We start from the raw sequence: 19,122 nt of genomic DNA, 5'->3' as shown, positions 1-19,122 counted from the left end.
GACACGATGGGCCAAAACAGCGTCCTTCCATGCTGTAAATTTCTATGATCCTCTGATTTTAACTCCCTGTGTGGGGAAAGTTCGGGGTGAATTCAAATACTGTGTTTGTGCCACTGGAACTGCTCTGAAGGGCACTGGTTCCTTGTTTGACCATTACCCTTTAAAAACACGAATCACCCAAGACAGTTCCCATCACAAATCCTCTCGGAACTCAAGGTAGGCCCCCAAACAGAGTCAGCCACACAAAGTAACAAGCTGCTCAAGGACGTCCTCACCTCCTGACTTACATACAAGGGGTGCGATTTCATCCAGAGGGTGCAGCATGCTGAACATCGTCGGCAGTGGTTCCCTGCAACCAGTTACACAGCAACGGTTAGCGAAATTCAAACTGCGCCATTCGACAAGACCTTTCCCCATTGCAAAGACAAGCGTGCGAGAGACTGAAGAGCGAGTCTGATCCGACAAAGACACAAAATCTGTCTTGCCAGGAATCTTCCAACCCCGCCGCATCCTGCGAATGTCGCAGAGTCAGTAAATGCCACAAAATATTGAGCTAAACACCTCGATGGCTTAGCGTGTGTTTGGTACATCAGTGAGCTACACCAATGAAGGTGGTCGTGTGTAATGTATGCCGAGGTAACGCATCTCGGCCAGTGTGTGCGAACACATGGCATGCAAAGAAGGGCCAGGTCATGCCTGTGGTGCCTCCCTCCATGGTCAAACAGCTTGCTGACACTCATCATTTGTGGACAATAGCAGAACCATCAGTTGGGTGTGGTACCCAAGGATCTTTGCTGCCTGTGGAACTGCACCCCAGGCATGAGTCACCAAAAGGGAGCGGGGGTTAGAAAATAGGGTGCAACTTTTCCACGCTAAACACCTCGATGGCTAGATTATTATTTTTTCTAACAGCGGTTGTTGATTCATTTTGTATTGTTGTGTAAAAGCGAGACCATTTTTACAAAATTATATGCAACTATTAAAATACTTTTGTGATTTCAAAAATTCAATGTAGCAATGGCATTAAATTGTAAGTCAGCTGGTGGTAAACTGAAGCTCATAATTCAGTCTGTTGAGAAAAGAAAAGCAGTGGTGGGGTGGGGTTGAAATAAGTGAACCTGGTTCTGACTCTCCGATTGCGAGCTTGGCTCCCTTACACAGTTCAGTTTACCGGGTTGATAAACAGAGAACTTCATGGTATAACTGGCTGAGAGACTTCTCCCACCCTCATTAAACACACCTACCCCATGCCCCCCCTTCAATCGCTATAGCATTGCACTGATGTTGTCATAGGGAGTCCAAGTTAAGACTGCGCCTTCCAACTAACTAAAAGCAATGGTAAGATGGTAGTGCTGGCATTCTGCAAGAATGAGATCAAATGGGCTGAAAGGTCCTTCTTCATCCAAACCGATCTTGTGAAAACAGAGTAAAGTCAAACAAGAGTGATAAATTTACAAGAGCAAATTTAACAGGATCAATCTTAGGCATGCATGTATGTGTGTGTGTGTTTTTATTTTTAAGTTGCCTACCTCAGAGGACTTAAAGGTAATTCTTGTATAGGATTACCACGTTCGAACATTAGCCCATATTTGGTTGCCCAGACATCTGCAACCTAGAGGTAACAAAACATTACATCAATAACTCATTTACAGCATATTTTAAACCGAGAACTGAAGGGGAAAATACACACGTTCGGAAATAGATTTGACCCAGTTTGTTCCAATGGTATTAAACCATGAACCAACCATTTACAAAACCAGAGCAGGAGTTGTTTCTTTGATGACGTGGTCAGAACTTGCCAAATACCATCACCATTTCCTTTCAGCCGAGTAATTTAAGGGAGAAGGAACTTGCATTCATAGAACTCATCTCATCTCTCAGAATGTCCCAAACCCTTCATATAAAACAAGTTATTTTTTAAAGTGCAGTCACTGTTGATATCTGGGTGAATGCTGCCAGCATTTTACAAACAGCAATGGGATGAATGGCCAGTTAATCTATTTTTCGCGATGCTGGTCGAGGGCGGAACATCGACCAGGAAATGTTTAAGAACAGAATCCATCACCTGGAAAGGTAAGGGGGCGATGTAGTCCTTCCCATCCACGGTGTGCACATTCACACAGGACCTCTGTACTATACACACGCACTTCTCTCTCTTCTCTTGAGCTGAAAGTGAAAGAGTTTTATCGCAGTTCATGAGCCAAGAGTGCAAACAGGCCAACAGCAATGTGAATCAAGAATGAAATTCACAAGTGTGGCCTTAACCTGTACCACAACCGTGTTATTTAGAAGTGCATTGAAGTCGAACATTTTTTGTTTGGTCTGCCAGGTATCTGACAGAAGCCCAACAACGGGTCTCATAGACACCCGAGAATATCTATACAAGTAGGATTTCTATTTGCCAAATACAGAATGCACACACTCTCCCTGGAGAGAGACACCCTGCTTACCCATGACCAGACAATTTAGCTGCAAGTTTGGCAAGAGCCAAGGATTTGTGATATGGAAGCGGATCGAAGGGTACACCCAAAACCAAGTAAGCTCATCAAGCAGACAGTGTACTCATCCAGACCCTGGTGACATGTTTACCCCTCCTGAAGCCATCAGTGGGAGAGAGAGATTATGAATGTCTCAAAAAGAGAAAAAGGAAAAACCCCAGAGGCTGTATTTTATGTTCGAAGTACTAGCCCCCCCACCCGCTATCGATCTGGAAAAAGGCTTCACAGACCACGGCCACTTTGAAACTCCTTATGTGCAGGACTATTCTGGTGGCAGCAGTTACAGGGAGCATCTCCAATCATATTAATGGCAAAATGATCAGCAACTATCCCAGGCGAGGATCAGCTGGGTATGTTGCTTAGGCCCACCAACAACAACTTGCATTTATATAGCACCTTTAATGTAATAAAACGTTCCAAGGCATTTCACTGGAACGTTACCAAGCAACATTTGACACTGAGCCTCATGGGAGATATGAGGACAGGTGACCAAAAGACTGGTCAAAGAGGTAGCTTTAAGGAGCGGCATAAAGGAGGAGAAAGAGGCGGAGAAGCAGAGAGACCACCACCTTCTCAAGGGCAACTAGGGATGGGCAATAAATGCCGGCCTTGGAAGTGACGTTCACATGAATAAAACCTTATGAAACTCAAAACAACGGGTCACTCTGAAGCTTGAAGGTTCAAGCATATTTTGCCAAAGGTATATATACATATATGGTCATTTTCCTCAGATATTCGGGTTGTACACTGAATAGAGACAGAACACATTTTGCAGCAGTGTTGAAACAAATTTGTTAAATGTATTGGAAGATGTTGATGTTAGGCAGGCATGTCATGTAAAAGCAATTACTTTTCTAAACGTTAAATTATCAGAGATAAAACCGTTCTCCAACAAATTTCTCTTAGTAAGCAATCAGCGCTTCCAGCAAGGGAGGGGAGTGGTGAAAATTAGCGAGAAAAATTACATATATTCCTTTTTAAACAGAGAATTGTAACATAAAAATAAAACCTCTTGTCTCTAATAATGTTGCGTACAAACTTACCTTCTGCACATTCGGTTTTATCCTGCGGTATGCTGAAATCACACCATAGTGCCTAAAGTCAAGACACAAAGGATGTTGTTGGTTAATTGTTCATGTTTTATTTTTGGTTTTCCCCTAATTAGTTTGCCTTGTAAACCACATCATTTTTAATGCAAATACACTGGCCCAGTTCAGAACACTGGCAGTCTGCCACAGCACTGCTCATGGGGAGCTGGGTGACACAATAGGGGTGTTGTCAACCAGGTGCAATGCACAGAGGAGGTGTATACGATACACAACATTTTCAACGAATCTTTCTCCCGTGGCATTGACCCTGCGGAGGGTCGGGGGGGAGGGGGTGTGTGGGGGGGAAGACAGGGTCAAAAGCAAGTGTAATCTTCAAATGAAGCGAGGTTAGAGAATGGTGGACCGTTGGAAAACCCAAAGATATTATATAAATATATTAAAGAAAGGGTAGGGCCTATTAGAGACCATGAGGGTAATCTGTGTGGAGGTGGGAGATATGGGTATGGTTCTTAATACTTTGCGTCTGTTTACACAAAAGAGAGGGGCGATGTTGACACTGCTATCGAGGAGGAGGAATGTGCAATATTAGATGAAATAAACATAGTGACAGAGGAGGTATGAAGGGGTTTAGCAGCTTGAAAGTGGATAAGTCCCCAGGGCCGGATGAAATGTATCCCAGGTTGTTAAGGGACGGTCGTGTCTGACTAACTTGATTGAATTTTTCAAGGTAACCAGGAGGGTTGATGAAGGTAGTGCGTATGATGTAGTATATATGGATTTTAGCAAAGCTTTTGATAAGGTCCCACATGGCAGACTGGTCGCGAAAGTAAAAACCCATGAGATCCAGGGCAAAGTGGCAAGTTGGATCCAAAATTGGCTCAGAGGCAGGAAGCAAAGGGTAATGGTGGATGGATGTTTTTGTGACTGGAAGGATGTTTCCAGTGTGGTTCCACAGGGCTCAGTACTGGGTCCCTTGCATTTTGTGGGATACATCAATGATATAGACTTGAATATGGGGGGTATGATTAAGAAGTTTGCAGATGATACAAAAATAGGCTGTGCGGTTGATAATTTAGAAGAAAGCTGTAGACTGCAGGAAGATATCAATCAACTGGTCAGGTGGGCAGAACAGTGGCAAATGGAATTTAATCCAGAGAAGTATGAGGTAACGCATTTGGGGAGGGCTGACAAGGAAAGGGAATAAACATTAAATGGTAGGACACGGAGAAGTGTAGAGGAACAAAGGGACCTGGGATTGCATGTCCACAGATCTCTGAAGGTAGCAGGCCAGGTAGATAAGGTGGTTAAGAAGGCATATGGGATGCAGATACGATGGGTCGAAATGGCCTCCTTCCGTGCTGTAAACTTCCATGGTCCAGAATGCACCGATCTCCGGCATACCAGATGACTGCTGGGTGGGCTGCACACTCATCCCCATATTCTGGTCATGCTCCCACATCTTGGCAGTCCAGAAAACAGTCCGGAAGATCTCCAGGAACACGATTGAAACATAGAAACATAGAAAAATAGGTGCAGGGGTAGGCTATTCGGCCCTTCGAGCCTGCACCACCATTCAATACAGTCACAGTAAAACTCCTACTGGTTATAGTGTCACAGTAAATCATATTACTGGTTATAGTGTCACAGTAAATCATATTACTGGTTACAATGTCACAATGAAACTCATACTGTTTAAAATGTCACTGTGAAACTCCTACTGGTTATAGTGTCACAGTGAAACTCCTACAGGTTATAATGTCACAGTGAAACACAGAAACATAGAAAATAGGTGCAGGAGTAGGCCATTCGGCCCTTCGAGCCTGCACCGCCATTCAATAAGATCATGGCTGATCACTCCCTCAGTACCCCTTTCCTGCTTTCTCTCCCTACCCCTTGATCCCCTTAGCCGTAAGGGCCGTATCTAACTCCCTCTTGAATATATCCAATGAACTGGCATCAACAACTCTCTGCGGCAGGGAATTCCACAGGTTAAAAACTCTCTGAGTGAAAAAGTTTCTCCTCATCTCAGTCCTAAACGGCCTGCCCCTTATCCTAAGACTGTGTCCCCTGGTTCTGAACTTCCCCAACATCGGGAACATTCTTCCCGCATCTAGCCTGTCCAGACTGACATCCTGAACACAGAGGAACTAGCTGAATGCTTGCTGGGTCCGTCAATTGAAGAGAAAGGCTCCCGGCTCTGGAATCAGCAGACGAGCACAGCTCTCACTACTCGCTCAGAGACCACCGAGTGCAGCCGTGAGCAGGACTAACATGTGGTACCCTTACCCAACAAATATCTATCTGTCTCAGACTTGAAAACTCCAACTGACTGAGCATTGACCATATCTTGGGGAAGAGAGTTCCAGATTTTTTCCGACCTTAAACTAAATTGTATACTTTTTTTCCCACCTGCCTATATTAGTTTGATGAACTGCTTGAAAGGCTGGGCTGAGGAAGGGGTTTGGAGGGAAAATACCTCAGGTTTGGATATGGACAGTAATAATTCCATTGCACAGGAACGGTGGCAGACAGGAGTGAAAACACTCCCAAAGTATTGGTTTACTTAAGTTTTCAAGGCATTTGTTTGAGTGCTCCTGACTATCGGGTCCAGACACCTCAATGTAAGGATGTGAGAAAGTCTGCAGTTTTTGGATGTGGACTTCTTTTAAATTTGGTTTCAGGCTGTGGATGGCGCTGGCTAGGCCACATTTATTCTCCATCTCCAGCATGGTGGAGAAGGTGGTCGGAGGCCTTCTGATGATGGGCTCTCATGATGGTGTTAGGTAGGGAATTCCAGAATTCATTCGAAGTCGGGGGTGGGGGGGTGGGGGGATGGGCGGGAAGCAGGGACGGGTGCAAACTGGAGTGGAACTTGGAGGTGCTGCTGTTTTCATGATATTGCTGCTCTTGTCCTTCTCTGACAGGAGAGGGAGTTATTGTTGAGGTAAGCTTGCCGAGTTGCATCCTGCAGATTGTACACATTGCAGCTGAAGTTTGCCGGTGGTGGAGTGAGTGAATATTAAGTGCAGAACACATCCTCATGCCAAGATTGCAAACTGATTGAAATATGAGTGACTGGGAAATGCCAAAGGTCAATGGAGCAGCGGAAAGGTTACCCGAGCGGTAAAGGTGATGGACGACACAACAAAGGTGTGTATTGGGACTGAAGGTAAAATATCAGTATAGCTGAAGTGAGCAAAGGAGTCCGTCAATGTTGCATCTTTTCACCACCTCGTGCAATACTGCAACAGATTGTGTAATGAGTGGGGCAAAGGGACATAGAGACAGAGGAGAGGGAGCTTGACAGAATGAAGGTAGACCAGGACCTGGTAAAGGATCCAGGATAGGCAGATGAGACTTCCATTTTCGCCCGGTTATTGACTTCCACCAATATGATGACTAGGCAGCCAGGCGATGAATGCAAAAAGAAGGGCTCAATATAAACTCCTCAAATATGTCACTTATGCCTGTAATACACAGAAAAACTTTCAAAAAGGAATTAGATATAAGTAAAAAAATTGCAGGGCTTTGGGGAAAGAGCAAAACTAATTGGATAGCTCTTTCAAAGAGCTAGCACAGGCACGATGGGTCAAATTGCCTCCTTCTGTGCTGTATCATTCTCTGAAGACCACAGAGAAGGAATGTAGACTGCAGATTAATAGAAACGTACAGCACAGAAAGAGGCCATTTGGCCCGTTGTGCCTGTGCTAGTTCTTTGAAAGGGCAGTCGTGCTTGGTCCCACATCCCCGCTTTTTGTCTGTAACCCTGGAAGCTCCTCATCCTCAAGTACCTGTTCAAGTTCCTTTCAAACTTATTTATGGAATCAGCTTCCACCACCTTTTCAGGTGGAGCTTTCCAGTTCCCGACAACTCTCCGGGGAAATTCTTTTCCTCATCTCGCCTCTAGATTTTTTTGCCAATGATTTTGAATGTATGACTTCTCACCAGAGGGAATATTTTTTCCCTATTTACTCTATCAAAACCTCTCATCATCTTGAAAACTTCTATTAGCTCACCTATTAACCTTCTCTGTTCCAAGGGGAACAGTCCTACATTTTCCAAGCTCTCCTCACAACTGAAGCCCCTCATCCCTGGTAACAACCTGGTAAACCTTCTCTGTGCCCTTTCTAATGTCTTTACATCTTTCCTGAAATGTGGTGTCCACAATACACCAGCTGAGGCCTAACCAGTGATTTATGGAGTTTGACCATGATCTCTTTGCTTTTATATTCTATTCATGTTTATAAACCCAAGTAACTCATATACTTTTTTGACCACCTTATCAACTTGCCCTGCCACCTTTAGGGATTTGTGTATATGGACACCAAGGTCTCTCTGCTCATTTACACTTTTCAAAAATGTGCCATTTGTAGTATATGGTCTTTTCATATTTGTCCCTCCAAAGTGCATCACTTCACCGCATTGAACTCCATTTGCCAAGCTTTTGCTTATTTCACCATCCTGTCTATGTCAGCCTGAAGCCTATAACTATCCTCATCATGATCTACTACTTTGCCAAGTTTAGTATCATCTGCAAACTTCACTGCTCCCTACCCCCGAGTCTAGGTCATTTATAAAAACTGTAAAGTGTAAAATGGACCCAAAACTGACCCTTGGAAAACTACCTTCCAGTCTGAAAAACATCCATCTCCCTTTGCTTCCTGCCACTGAGCCAATGTTGTATCCATACTCCCGCTTTCCCTTTAATTCTAGAGGCTTCTTCTTAATCAGCCTCCTGTGTGGCACTTTGCCAAATGTGTGGCTTGTGGGTACTGATGGTAGCTTGTACGTACCAATTGTGAGAAGGTAAGAAGTTTGTTTTCCTCCCCAATTGGAAGTTACATACACTGCAAACAAAGATCATTAACGGGTGAAATGCATGTTTCTACCCATACAAATGTTTGTTAAAGGAATCCCTTCCAAGACAGAGGATATATAAAGCAGACTGTATGAAGGTAGTGTTCAGACACCACTTCGATATGATGCTGAGAGTTTATTCCTGATGAAGGCACAGACGTAGAGGTTGAATGCTTTTGGAAAGGATTGTGCAGAGTATGAGCTGAAAGCACAAAATAGCCAACACTGAAGTGGTGATGAGCGACCTCAGTCCATAACAGGAAATGTTATGAATAGAAGCTTGGTACCTTCGTAATGGGTCTCAGTACGGAGAAAGAAACACATGAAAGGTCAAACCCAAGATGGTGGTGGAACTTTGTACGGGAAGATATGAAGAAAATGAACAGCACAGGCTTGGAGAGCTCTTTGGTCGGCAGATTACAATTATGCAATGCAGGGCAAGGATGCTGAAGGGAGGGAGGGACATGTGGAGAGGCGAAGGCCAGGTTAAAGTCAGGTGCTGGAGATTATTCTAAAACTAACGTTTTGGCCCTGTTCGCAGCACCCCTATTTGTATAGCACCCATAGAATGTACAGCACAGAAACAGGTCATTCGGCCCAACTAGTCCTTGCCGCTAGTTATGCTCCACACAAGCTTCCTCCCACCATGTTCCAGGACCTCAAGATTGCTGCGTAGTCACGCGGCTTAAACGGAACACTGCCTCCCACCCCTATTCATCTCACCTTGTCAACATAATTGTCTATTCCTTTCTCCCACGTGGTGACTAACTTCTCCTTAAATGCATTTATGTTATTCCCTACAATTATTCCTTGTGGTAGCAAGTTCCACTTTCTAATGTGTTAATTAAAACCAACTCCAATTCAAACAGGCTATTTGGATAGCTGAATAATGCTCACAGCAGGGTATACACCCAGGGTACTTCAATAAATGATGCACATTTCACACAGGTAGGCTCGAAGTCGAAACCCTCTCAAACCATCAGCAGCAGTACGCACCGTTTAAAACAAGCAGCCTTTCAGGAAAGTGAGCGGAAACAGAATGTTTTTCACTCAATCCCAGTTATGCGAAGAGATGCTATTGGAACACTTTTCTCAAACATTTCAAAAACAAATGGACACTAGCTTGCTTGTCAACGACAGCATGCAGAGATGTGGCCAATTCCCATGCGATTGTGGAGCAAACACAACTTCAAAAGCAGAGTTATGTTATGTGGGTTTATGAAAAATAAATGTGGTAAATCATCATCTTACCTGCAGGACGGGGCTGTCCACAGTGAATGCCTTATAAACTGAAGCTGCATGGCTTTTACTTCCTCTGCTCCAGATGACCATGTTACCAGCCACATACAGCTCTTCATCATAGTCCAGCTCTTCACCAACCTCACAAGAGCCTTTCCTTAAATGCCAGCTCTCCTGCAACAAGACAAGTTACATCAGCCTTCGTCATACTCGCACCAAAAGGCAATTTGCCCTTTGAGCGCCATGGTATTGCATTTCAAAATCAAACTGGTAATGCTACGAATGAGATAATATAGATATATCAGCAAGAGGTTTTTATAACATTAACGACTTGGAAGAAGGGACTGAGTGTAACGTAGCCAAGTTTGCTGACGATACAAAGATGGGAGGAAAAGCAATGTGTGAGGATACAAAAAATCTGCAAAAGGACATAGACAGGCTAAGCGAGTGGGCAAAAATTTGGCAGATGGAGTATAATTCGGAAGGTGTGAGGTCATGCACTTTGGCAGAAAAAAAATCAAAGAGCAAGTTATTATTTAAATGGAGAAAGATTGCAAAGTGCCGCAGTATAGCAGGACCTGGGGGTACTTGTGCATGAAACACAAAAGGATAGTATGCAGGTACAGCAAGTGATCAGGAAGGCCAATGGTATTTTGGCCTTTATTGCAAAGGGAATGGAGTATAAAAGCTGGGAAGTCTTGCTACAGCTATACAAGGTATTGGTGAGGCCACACCTGGAATACTGCGTGCAGTTTTGGTTTCCATATTTATGAAAGGATATACTTGCTTTGGAGACAGTTCAGAGAAGTTTCACGAGGTTGATTCCAGAATTGAGGGGGTTGACTTATGAGGAAAGGTTGAGTAGGTTGGGCCTCTACTCATTGGAAATCAGAAGAATGAGAGGTGATCTTATCGAAACGTATAAGATTATGAGGGGGCTTGACAAGGTGGATGCAGAGAAGATGTTTCCACTGATGGGGCAGACTAGAACTCGAGGGCATGATCTTCGAATAAGGGGCCGCCCATTTAAAACAGAGATGAGGAGGAATTTCTTCTCTCAGAGGGTTGTAAATCTGTGGAATTCACTGCCTCAGAGAGCTGTGAATAAATTGAATAAATTTAAGACAGAAATGGACAGTTTCTTAAACGATGAGGGGTTATGGGGAGCGGGCAGGGAAGTGGAGCGGAGTCCATGATCTTATTGAATGGTGGAGCAGGCTCGAGGGGACGTATGGCCTACTCCTGTTCCTATTTCTTATGTTCTTAGAATGGATTAAAGACTTTCTATCAGCTTTTTGAATGGTTGAGTGAGTTTACCCAGTAGTAGCTGAGCCACCAAGAGCAAGAAAGTCCACCCACATTCAGAAAAGAGAACAAAACAAGCCTATATTAGCTCTATATGTTCTGTAAATTTATAAACTGTCAAATACCAAAATATGCTCAACACAAGCATTATACCAGATCTTATTTTATTTATTTTCAACTGCCTTTCAGCTTCAAGGATCAGCTAAATGAAAACACCACACGGATTCAATTGGTCCACGCTCATCATTTTGCTTTCAATATTAATCCTAAAGGTATACCCCTTGTTACTGATTCATTAATCACTAGAAATATTTTTTCACTATTTACTCTCTTATATCCCTTCAAAAGTTTGAACCTTTTTTTTTAGATCCTTCACTAAGCTCCATTAAATACATCCCTAGTTTTTCCAAAATCTCTCACTGATATCATCCTAGTAAATTTGCAGTACACCTTGGCATTGTCAGACATGGCTCAGTTGGTAGCACTTTTGCCTCCGAGTCAAAGGTTGTGGGTTCAAGTCCCACTCCAGAGACTTGAGCACAAAATCTAGGCTGGCGCTCCAGTGCAGTACTGAGGAAATGCTGCACTGTCAGAGGAGCCGTCTTTCGGATGAGACAATAAACTAAGGCCCTTGCAGATGGACATAAAAATTCCCATGGCATTATTTCTTAGAAGAGCTGGGGAGTTCTCCCTGGTGTCCTGGCCAATATTTATCCTTCAACCAACGTCACTAAATCTGGCATTAATGTGGGAGCTTGCTGTGTGCAAATTGGCTGCCACGATTCCCAATTACAACAGTGGCTGCAAAGCGATTTGGGACATTCTGAGGTGGTGAAAGGCACTGTAGAAATCCAAGTTCTTTCTTTCCAATTTTCTTTATATATTCCCAAAACCTGCACACACTGCTCCAACTGTGACATAAGCAATATCTTGTACAGGTTCAAAATCATATCCCAATAATGTACCATTTTGCAGAATACCAGGAAGATGATGTGCTCTAATTTAAAGTCAACTCGTTATTTCTAATAAGGCTTCCAATCCGGTACCTTTTGTTTCTCGTGGATTGTAACTTCCCTCAGTGATCCCACCAATCCTGCATCGCCATCGGAGGACCACAGTTCCGAAGCAGGCTGCAGCTGGCGAAGCTGAAGATTCGTGGCATTAGGGTGGCGCCTGCAGTGGTCACGGCCAAAAGGAATAAAGTCCTGCATTTCCCCTGCTGCGATCATCGTTACCCTCTCTTCATAGACGTTCGACATGGGTTCCAGATATCAGCATTATTTCTGCTTGAAGAAAGGCAGTAATTTACAGAGACCTAAAATTCAAAGCATGCTCGCTGCAGGCCTCAAACTAGGTAAAAGCCTGTGGTACCGAGCGAACAATCTAGGATGATGCTCCAGTATAACATTGGGGGAGTGCTGCATTGTCAGAGATGCCTTCCTACAGACGAGACATTAAATCGGGGTCTCTGCTGCGTATTCAGGTGGGCGTTAAAGATGTTACAGATATATTCAAAGAACATCAGCGGGAGGTATTCCTCCTTCAAAACCCGAATATTCAATAAGTCTTCCTTGATTTCGAGGGACTGCCGATGATGATGCAGGCATCTCATTGCTGCTCGAGAGAGATGATGCTGGAAGCAGAATGGCTGCTGCATTTTACCCAGCATCAAAACTGGGGATGGGGCAAATGGAGAGAGGGGTTTGATGAAGAAGGGAGGATTGCATGGGGAAGCGATCGATGGGGAATTGGGGAGAGGGAAGGGATTAATGGGGGTGATGGAGTAGACGAGAGTGGATTCGATGGAGGAGAGGGGATGGATGGGGAAGTGGTCGATGGGGAACTGGAAAGGAAAGGGGGTTAATGAGGGGGATGGAGTTGAGAAAGGGGATGCAGGAGGGATGGGGGATTTGGAGGTGGAGGGGGATGAGGAGGGGAGGGGGATGAGGAGGGGAGGGGGATGAGGAGGGGAGGGGGATGAGGAGGGGAGGGGGATGAGGAGGGGAGGGGGATGAGGAGGGGAGGGGGATGAGGAGGGGAGGGGGATGAGGAGGGGAGGGGGATGAGGAGGGGAGGGGGATGAGGAGGGGAGGGGGATGAGGAGGGGAGGGGGATGAGGAGGGGAGGGGGATGAGGAGGGGAGGGGGATGAGGAGGGGAGGGGGATGAGGAGGGGAGGGGGATGAGGAGGGGAGGGGGATGAGGAGGGGAGGGGGATGAGGAGGGGAGGGGGATGAGGAGGGGAGGGGGATGAGGAGGGGAGGGGGATGAGGAGGGGAGGGGGATGAGGAGGGGAGGGGGATGAGGAGGGGAGGGGGATGAGGAGGGGAGGGGGATGAGGAGATGGAGGAGGGGAAGAGGAGATGGATGAGGAGGGGAGGGGGATGAGGAGGGGAGGGGGATGAGGAGGGGAGGGGGATGAGGAGGGGAGGGGGATGAGGAGATGGAGGGGATGAGGAGGAGGAGGAGGAGGAAGGGATGAGGAGATGGAGGAAGGGATGAGGAGGAGGAGGAGGGGCGGGGAGAGGAGGGGAGAGGAGAGGAGGGGGATGAGGAGATGGAGGAAGGGATGAGGGGATGAGGAGGAGGAGTTGGGGATGCGGCCGTTGGACGAGCGCTGGGCTCCGACAATTAATATGATTATTATAAAGGGCGATCAAACCAACCTGTTAAAATAACAAGTGGAACTTCTAATAACTGTTTCTCTGTGACCTTCCGCTGCTGAAATTCTAAACCCGAGGGGTTTATTTTCTGCGCCAGAAATAGCATCCGCTTCAAATCCGAGTTTAGTTTCAGATGGGCGCCGCCATGTTGGAATCCCATCAGTCACCGCGCCGAGTGAGCGCACGCGCAGTCAGGTTTGTGTCTCTTGCTCTAGTGAGAGAGAGCGCCTCCTCCTGGCCACAGGGGGAACGCAGGAGAAGCAGTTTTTCTTTCCCATTTCTTTTATAGATTTGTAAATCACATTCCCAGTAGTCAGGCGCAGCTTCCTCTCTCCTCTCCAACTGAAGGGAGGGGGTGGGTGAAGGGTTTGGAAAAATGGTGAACTACAAAGTCAAAAGAGACTTGGTAAGAATTCTGAAGCCAGTTTTTAAAAGCCCCCACTGTGTCCACACTTCTGCATAGAATGGGCGAGGCCGTGCATTTGTTAGTATCAACATTTTATTAACCAAATACATATTAAACTTACAGGAGTTGCATAGCTTCGAGCGCCACAAAATTAACAACCCAACCTAGACATGAGAGAGTTACAGAGGGCCACATGTCAGACACGTGATGGCAATGCAGGCGTCACGTACCTACAGCAAATGAGCAATGCCTGTTTATGATGGTGTGTTTTGTTTTGCTTAAATTTCAGGGTTCCTCTGTATCAAAGAAGAGCAGGGGAGTTCTCCCCGGTGTCCTCGCCAATATTTAATCCCTCAATCAACATTATCTGATCATTATTGCATTGCTGTTGGTGGGAGCTTGCTGTGCACAAATTGGCTGCTGCGTTTCCTACCTCACAACAGTGACCACACTTCAAAAATACTTCAATATCTGCAAAGCACTTTGGGACATCCTGAGGTCGTGAAAGGCACTAAATAATTACAAGTCCTTTTATTCAATCGAGCTGAAGGCTGAATAGCAGGAGTTTCTGGTGTGGTCGCTTGATTTGGTGACTGGAAAGTTCGGAGGACTGCACTTCAGAAGTGTCCTCAATCTCAGGAGTGTTGCTTACAGGCGGCTCATCGTACAAGTCAACTGGCGCCAATTCCTGCCATATGATGAGTTTCTAACTTGCAGGTCATAGCTTTAGGACCCACTCACCACACTTGTGCATGTAGCAGCATCCATGTACTCTGGCCAGGGAGTTTCAACTGCACTCTTATCGCCAGGGTGTATTGCTTGAAGTGGTTTAGCATGAACATTGTAGTAATGCTGCTGACGTTGCTTCACGCCGACAAACGCACGAGTGTCTTCCTCAGTCGAATATCAATACCGTAGGAGTGCTCCAGCCATAGGAAACAGTGTTTCGCACCTACGATCCAGGGCTTTGTTGCACCAGTCTGATAGAGCAAAGAACTCTGATTGACCGGATTTTTTGTAAAAGGTCAGGTTTTTTAATATTGATTCACAGGATGTGGACGTCGCTGGCAAGGCCATCTTTATTTATTGCCCGTCCCTAATTGTTCTCAAGAAGGTGGTGGTGGTGAGCTGACTTCTGAAATACAACTGAGTGGCTTGCTAGGCCATCTCAGAGGGCAGTTAAGAATCAACCACATTGCTGTGGGTCTAGAGTCTGGAGACCCATATAGGCCAGACCGGGTAAGGACGTCAGATTTCCTTCCCTAAAGGACATTAGTGAACCAAATGCGTTTTTGCGACAATCCAGTAGTTTCATAGTCACCATTACTGATACTAACTTTTTACTCCATATTTATTTCATTAACTGAATTTAATTTCCCCAGCTGCCATTTGAACTCACATCTCTGGATCATTAGTCCAGGCCTCCGGATTACTAGCCCCGTAACATAACCACGATGCAATGGTCTTCACAACAATCGCGGCTTTGTCATTGGACTGCGGGTGGTGAGGTGATGACATCATATGCTTAAATCTCCATGTCTGAGCAAATACTGCTAATTCTGCAGCTCCAAATTGGGAACCGTTATCCGTTATTAGGATATTTGGTAGTCTCGGGGAGCAGCATGGAGGCCCCGGCCAGTGTGAGAACACCAGCGGCAGGTCGAGGTCATAAAAGGAGCGGGGAATTCGAGCAGCGTCGGAGAGGCAGCGTGGGGAGGCCTATAAAAGGCCCAGTGTCGTTCCTGAAGCCAGCAGGGAGTTCGAGCAGTGTCGGACAGGCCCAGCCAGTGCAGCTGCAGCAGGGTGAGAAGGCAAAAAAGAAGTAGAAAGAAATCGAAAGGTGACGTCACAGCCAAGTGGGTAAGTGATTGGCTAGTGATTGGTGAGTAGTTTTTCTTTTTCTTTTCTTTATCAGTAAGTAACCTTTTACCATTGTTTTTGCCAAATTAAGTTAATCTAAGAGTTAAGTCATGGCAGGAGAGTTCAAACACGTGTTATGCTCCTCCTGTAATATGTGGGAAGTCAGGGACGCTTCCAGTGTCCTGACGACTACATGTGCGGGAAGTGCATCTGCCTGCAGCACCTCACAGACCGCATTGCGGCACTGGAGCTGCGGGTGGATTTACTCTGGAGCATCCACGATGCTGAGAATGACATGAAAAGCATGTTTAGTGAGTGGCCACACCGCAGGTAAAGGGTACACAGCCAGACAGGGTATGGGTGATCAACAGGAAGAGCAGTGGAAGGAAGGTAGTGCAAGGGTCCCCTGCGGTGATCCCCCTGCAAAACTGATACACCGCTTTGGGTACTGTTGAGGGGGATGACTCATCAGAGGAGAGCAGCAGCAGCCAAGTTTATGGCACCGAGGGTGGCTCTACTGCACAGGAGGGCAGGAAAAAGAGTGGGAGAGCTATAATGATAGGGGATTCTATTGTAAGGGGAATAGATAGACGTTTCTGCGGCCGCAACCGAGACTCCAGGATGGTATGTTGCCTCCCTATGCAAGGGTCAAGAATGTCTCGGAGCGGGTGCAGGATATTTTGAAGAGGAAGGGTGAACAGCCAGTTCTCATGGTGCATATAGGTAAAAAATGGGATGAGGTCCTCCAAGATGAATTTAGGGAACTAGGAGCTAAATTAAAAAGTAGGACCTCAAAAGTAGGATTGCTACCAGTGCCACGTGCTAGTCAGAGTAGGAATCGCAGGATAGCTCAGATGAATACGTGGCTTGAGGAGTGGTGCAGAAGGGAGGGATTCAAATTCCTGGGACATTGGAACCAGCTCTGGGAGAGGTGGGACCAGTACAAACCGGATGGTCTGCACCTGGGCAGAACTGGAACCAATGTCCTATGGGGAGTGTTTGCTAGTGCTGTTGGGTAGGAGTTAAACTAATATGGCAGGGGTATGGGAACCTATGCAGGGAGACAGAGGGAAGTAGAATGGGGGCAGAAGCAAAAGATAGAAAGAAAAGTAAAAGTGGAGGGCAGAGAAACTTAAGGCAAAAAACAAAAAGGGCCACATTACAGCAGAATTTTAAAAAGGGGCAAAGTTGTTAAAAAGGCAAGCCTGAAGGCTCTGTGCCTCAATGCGAGGAGTATTCGGAATAAGGTGGACGAATTAACTGTGCAGGTAGCAGTTAACGGGTATGATGTAATTGGCATCACGGAGACATGGCTCCAGGGTGACCAAGGCTGGGAACTCAACATCCAGGGGTATTCAACATTTAGGAAGGACAAACAAAAATAAAAATTAGGTGGGGTGGCGTTGCTGGTTAAAGAGGAAATTAATGCAATAGTAAGGAAGGACATTAGCTTGGATGATGTGGAATCGGTATGGGTGGAGCTACGGAATACCAAAGAGCAGAAAACGCTAGTGGGAGTTGTGTACAGACCACCAAACAGTAGTAGTGAGGTTGGGGACAGCATCAAAAAAGAAATTAGGGACACGTGCAATATAGGTACAGCAGTTATCATGGGCAACTTTAATCTACATACTGATTGGGCAGCCTTTTAGCGTCCTCCTCACAGCTCACACTGCCACCCAGCTTAGTATCATCTGCAAACTTGGAGATATTACACTCAATTCCCTCATCCAAGTCATTAATGTATATTGTAAAGAGCTGGGGTCCCAGCACTGAGCCCTGCGGTACCCCACTAGTCACTGCCTGCCATTCTGAAAAGGACCCGTTCATCCCGGAAGGTGGCTCAACTGTGGCTAACAAGGGAAATTAAAGATAGTGTTAAAGCCAAGGAAGAGGCATATAAATTGGCCAGAAAAAGCAGCTAACCTGAGGACTGGGAGAATTTTGTAATACAGCAGAGGACAAAGGGTTTAATTAGGAGGGGGGAAATAGAGTATGAGAGGAAGCTTGCTGGCAACATAAAAACTGACTGCAAAAGCTTCTACAGATATGTGAAGAGAAAAAGATTAGTGAAAACAAATGTAGGTCCCTTGCAATCAGATTCAGGTGAATTTATAATGGGAACAAAGAAATGGTGGACTAGTTAAACAAATACTTTGGTTCTGTCTTCACAAAGGAAGACACGAATAACCTTCCGGAAATACTAGGGGACCGAGCGTCTAGAGAGAAGGAGGAACTGAAGGAAATCCTTATTAGGCGGGAATTTATGTTAGGGAAATTGATGGGATTGAAGGCCGATAAATCCCCGGGGCCTGATAGTCTGTATCCCAGAGTACTTAAGGAAGTGGCCCTAGAAATAGTGGATGCATTGGTGATCATTTTCCAACAGTCTATCGACTGGATCGGTTCCTATGGACTGGAGGATAGCTAATGTAACAGCACTTTTTAAGAAAGGAGGGAGAGAAAGCGTGTAATTATAAACCGTTTAGCCTGACATTGGTAGTGGGGAAAATGTTGGAATCAATTATTAAAGATGAAATAGCAGCACATTTGGAAAGCAGTGACGGGATCGGTCCAAATCAGCATGGATTTATGAAAGGGAAATCCTGCTTGACAAATCTTCTAGAATTTTGTGAGGATGTAACTGGTAGAGTGGACAAGGGAGAACCAGTGGATGTGGTGTATTTGGACTTTAAAAAGGCTTTTGACAAGATCCCACACAAGAGATTGGTGTGCAAAATTAAAGCACATGGTATTGGGGGTAATGTACTAACGTGGATAAATGGTTGGCAGACAGGAAGCAGAGAGTCGGGATAAACGGGTCCTTTTCAGAATGGCAGGCAGTGACAAGTGGGGTACCGCAGGGCTCAGTGCTGGGACCCCAGCTCTTTACAATATACATTAATGACTTGGATGAGGGAATTGAGTGTAATATCTCCAAATTGCAGATGACACTAAGCTGGGTGGCAGTGTGAGCTGTGAGGAGGACGCTAAGAGGCTGCAGGGTGACTTGGACAGGTTAGGTGAATGGGCAAACGCGTGGCAGATGCAGTATAATGTGGATAAATGTGAGGTTATCCACTTTGGTGGCAAAAACACAAAGGTAGAATATTATCTGAATGGCGGCAGATTAGGAAAAGGGGAGGTGCAACGAGACCTGGATGTCATGGTACATCAGTCATTGAAAGTTGGCATACAGGTACAGCAGGCGGTGAAGAAGACAAATGGTATGTTGGCCTTCATAGC

The 19,122-nt window shown here is 45.6% G+C and overlaps 1 protein-coding gene across 2 annotated transcripts in view; it reads right to left on the bottom strand.

The window, feature by feature from the left end:
• Positions 1-13,766, bottom strand: part of anapc1 (anaphase promoting complex subunit 1) — a 199,421-nt gene extending 185,655 nt beyond the window's left edge. For both annotated transcript variants that reach the window (XM_070885752.1, XM_070885753.1), the window contains exons 1-7: positions 13,614-13,766; positions 11,995-12,231; positions 9,656-9,817; positions 3,542-3,593; positions 2,066-2,166; positions 1,530-1,612; positions 276-349 (exon numbers count right to left, since the gene is read on the bottom strand). In XM_070885752.1, the coding sequence (XP_070741853.1) occupies positions 276-349; positions 1,530-1,612; positions 2,066-2,166; positions 3,542-3,593; positions 9,656-9,817; positions 11,995-12,207 (685 nt within the window). In that variant the 5' untranslated portion in view covers positions 12,208-12,231; positions 13,614-13,766. The remainder of the gene's footprint in view (positions 1-275; positions 350-1,529; positions 1,613-2,065; positions 2,167-3,541; positions 3,594-9,655; positions 9,818-11,994; positions 12,232-13,613) is intronic.
• Between the last annotated feature and the right edge of the window lie 5,356 nt (positions 13,767-19,122).

The sequence above is a fragment of the Pristiophorus japonicus genome, chromosome 7, assembly GCF_044704955.1.
Source record: "Pristiophorus japonicus isolate sPriJap1 chromosome 7, sPriJap1.hap1, whole genome shotgun sequence".
Taxonomy (NCBI): Eukaryota; Metazoa; Chordata; class Chondrichthyes; family Pristiophoridae; genus Pristiophorus; species Pristiophorus japonicus.
This window is presented reverse-complemented; position numbering and strand designations above follow the sequence as displayed.